General features: G+C 50.1%; 1 protein-coding gene across 1 annotated transcript; it reads left to right on the top strand.

The window, feature by feature from the left end:
* The first annotated feature begins 1,543 nt into the window (after window positions 1-1,543).
* LOC122392254 lies at window positions 1,544-3,152 on the top strand. Its single transcript, XM_043386921.1, has one exon. It carries the CDS (start codon window positions 1,614-1,616, stop codon window positions 3,039-3,041), a length of 1,428 nt encoding a protein of 475 aa, XP_043242856.1. The 5' UTR covers window positions 1,544-1,613; the 3' UTR covers window positions 3,042-3,152.
* The last annotated feature ends 725 nt before the right edge of the window (window positions 3,153-3,877 follow it).

The raw sequence follows: 3,877 nt of genomic DNA, 5'->3' as shown, positions 1-3,877 counted from the left end.
TCAAGATAGGAACAAACTAAGGGCATCATCGTGATCCTCTCGTCAATCCGCATCGAATGATATATATGTTGACCTCGAAAGGTCAAGGTCAAAGGTTGACCTCAGGTCACGTGACCTCGAGGTCATCATGTATATCATTCGATGCGTCTTGACGAGCTGAACACAATGAGACCATCCACGCGTCTGTAGCTTGTTCCTGTACGGAGTTATTGGCCAAAAACCTTTGGTGACCTTTGATGACGTCACATGACCTCACAGCTGCCCAACAGCAAAACAGACCTCAAGGTAGTGAAGGTTGATCGTATATGAAGTCATGTAAAGTGTATGGGGCCATTCCGACCCGTTTTAGTGGTAAAAACAGGGAGTTGATTTTTCCCCCATTGACTTATAATGGGGAGGTCGCGAAATTGACCTGACCTTAGGTCACCGATATCAAAATTCCGAGATAGACAAATTGTAGCTACTAATGACCTTATAATATCCTGCGACTTTCAAAGGCCTCCGTCATCTACTGTAGCTGTGGCACGGTGACAAAGTTGCAAAAAAGTGACTTGAGGTTGGGTCATTCAAAGTGACATGGTGACCTGACCTTAAAAGGTAGGAAGTTCAAACTTGCACACTATGTGTAAAATTAATGAGGTTATAGTCATACCAAATTTCGCGGCGCTACGCGCCGCGGTTTTCCCGCTATTCGCGAAAAACCTCAGAGGGGGCGGATATCCGCCCCCCCCCCCGTCGGTGCGCGGGTTAAAGGGACACTCCCACCTTAACATTAGTTTTGAGGTGAGATAGCCAAATTGGTGGCCATGGCCTGCAAATACCGGTTTGGGCACTCACAACATCGACAAATGCTTTAATTCGGAGATATGGAATTTCAAACTTGCAGTTTTCGGATTCTAAGGGGCTAGTGCATTGGTATGCCCCCTTAGAATTTGTGACGTCAGCGGAGATCTAACGATTTTTAAATCTTTTACTAAAACGTTTGGTAGCACGCGGTGGTATATGCTGCTTTGCGCGCAACAAATGCCGCACTTTCAAATAAAGTCGCTAGGAACAGCGGAGATCCCAAAAAGTAAACAAAAGTAAAAGTCTAATATCTTGAAAAACCGGTGAATATTTTTCGATGAAATTTGGTAGATATTCGTTTTCGCTCTTTCTGAACCGAGCGACATCACTTTCGTGCCAATTCATTAACTTTTTTGAAGGTGGGAGGGTCCCTTTAAACGAAAGTCTATAGCATAGCATATGTAGTCCCGTTTATCTGATGAGCTCACCAAACGGGATAACTAGATCTTGAGAGTGTGGAAGTGTAAAAAGTCATTCATGGTTCCTTTCTCCTCGTTAACGAACATCTTTTTTTCGTTCACGATGTATCAGCACTACCTGTGTTACGTGGTAAGCGTCCACATGTCGCATGTGCTTTACATAACCTGACAAGACGAATTACGTAACAAGTGCTGGACATATCAAACATCTGCCAAGTTCTCAGCATTCTCACTCCCGAAGTCAATAACGATATCATCCCACCATACATCGCAGCAGTCTTCGTCAAGCTTCCCTTCTGGCCAGTTGTGCTCGTTCTGTTCTCGCACTGCTCTGGCAGACGCCGTCGCATGACCATGATGACGTCCATAGCCCTCCTGGTGACGCTCTTCGGCGTCAGCACCGCCATCGTCATCCCTCCGGAGACGCCGGGCGATGACCCCGTGGCCATCGTTATCGTCCAGGGCGCCTACGTCTACCCGGAGCAATACCGTGAGTTCGGCCTGGCACTGCAGAGAGCCTCGGACGCGCCGCTCTGGGTCGGCATCGCAGAGGGATTCCTGGATAACTTTCCAAACCCTCTGCAAATCAACGCCAAGATCAACAAGGTCCTGGGGGAGATGAGCGATGCAGGTATGCCGGAGGACGCCGCTATCTTCCTGTCCGGACATAGTGTCGGAGGAGTGTTCATCCAGTCAGAGATTCCCACGATTCCTGCCGTGGGACTGCTCCTGTTCGGTTCGTACCTGACGACTCCGCTGGCCGAGTACCCGGTGCCGGTGCTGCACCTCAGCGGCACGCTGGACGGACAAACCAGACCCACCCGCATCGCTGAGACGTTCGCCGAGCTCCAGGCCATGACGGAGGCCGAGCCAGATGCGCCGATCCGAAGGCCCGTCGCTATTCTCGAGGCTGTTGATCACGCCCATTTCTTCACTGGAGAGCTCCCTGATGCTGTCGCCGAGGGTGACATCCTGTCGGAGCTGGACGGCGACGAGGCGCGCCGGCAGCTGGCGGAGCAGAGTGTGGCGTTCATGGAGGTGGCCCGCACCGGACCGGCGGCCGACCAGGCTGCCGACATTCTCCGCGAGTCCTTCAACAGCACGGGCCAGTTCCTGGCGCCGCTGTTCGACCTGCAACAGCTCGAGGCGGACGGAGACAGCTCCGAGTGGGCCCGGTTCGCGCAGACCTTCCTGCTCAACATCGCCGGCGACTCGGTGGCCCTGGAGGTGGAGAGCACCCACGTGCCGGACCTGACGACGCTGGAAAGCCGCCACTGGTCCGTCAACGTCACCCAGGACCCGCCTCAGGCCAGCGTGCACATGTACTCATCCGTGGAATCGACGTTCAACCCTCTGGACAGCTCGGCGAACCCCGTCACCAGCTCCGAGATTGCCGTGAAGATGACATCCCAGGAAAACCTGGCGTCCCTCCTGCCCTCTGCTCAGTTCGGTGAGAACCGCAGCTGCCTCGACATCAACCAGGCGGCAATGTCGTCGGCCCTGGCTGCCGCGCCTGATACTGTTCGAGAGCGCTACAACCGCCGAGGCAAGCCGGTTACCTATCTTGCTGACCACTCGGTGGGCGCTGGACCTCTGTGGGTCCAGGAGCGGCTGAGGCTCAACTACACGACTGACAGTCTCCAGGTTCAGTCTATAACATTGAAGACGGCGCCAGGCTCTTTCATTTATCCCGGCAGCCAGTATTGTAAGCTGTTGACACCGTCCCGCGCCCTCGAGTACATTATGACTGATGGTCTGCGCGGCACACAGCCCTGAATGTGTCATCCTCATCGTGCGTCTTATGCCTGGCGTGCATTGTATGTTATGTCTGTTACATATTGTTTGAAAGGTTGCGCTTTTATCCCCAATAAATATTGATAATGTAAACTTGTGGTCTTGATGAGTGCACAGCATGCTTCAACATTTTTGTGGCAGTGTTTTACTGGAGATAAACGCTGACATTTGATAATCACAGTTAACCCGGCGTTTGACCTGGCTTTGAAAATGATCAAAGTAATTGCGCATGTGGGTGTATACACTATACATACATATTACATATAGTATGTATAGAGCCCTTTCCTTGCCCTCATCCTAAAATCGGACACCCTCTGATACAGATTCCAATCCATCATAGTATTTTTATAGGTGGAAAATAAAGACACCTCATTTCTGATTAGGGCAAACATTGAAGATCCTTTCATTTTCAATTTCACCGAAACTGCTGCGTTTCATGCTAATTATGACATTGTCTCTGAACGAATAAAACTGATGTTTCCGTAGCTCTTGCGTTTATCATGCAAATATTGCTCACGCCATTGATGAGGACGTATGACAAGTCTTCACGCTTATCTGCCGTCTGAATTTCTCCGTCAGAATTTTCATCAGCTCAGTGGTTTGACCTCTAGAGGTCATAAAACGTCAAAAGAAATAATTTTCCGTGGCCATTTCCTCGTACTACTTATCATTCTACATACGTACTTGCCAGACGAAAAGAAATATTACAGCATAAAATGTTTTTCACATACCACGTCAGAAGACCGATCAAGTCAGAGAGGAGCAAATCACATGTTTCGACTATGAAAAGATGCTATTAAACATCGACTAAAATATCA

The sequence above is a fragment of the Amphibalanus amphitrite genome, unplaced genomic scaffold (assembly GCF_019059575.1).
Source record: "Amphibalanus amphitrite isolate SeventyFive unplaced genomic scaffold, NRLGWU_Aamphi_draft 000476F_arrow, whole genome shotgun sequence".
In the NCBI taxonomy this organism is placed as follows: Eukaryota; Metazoa; Arthropoda; class Thecostraca; order Balanomorpha; family Balanidae; genus Amphibalanus; species Amphibalanus amphitrite.
This window is presented reverse-complemented; position numbering and strand designations above follow the sequence as displayed.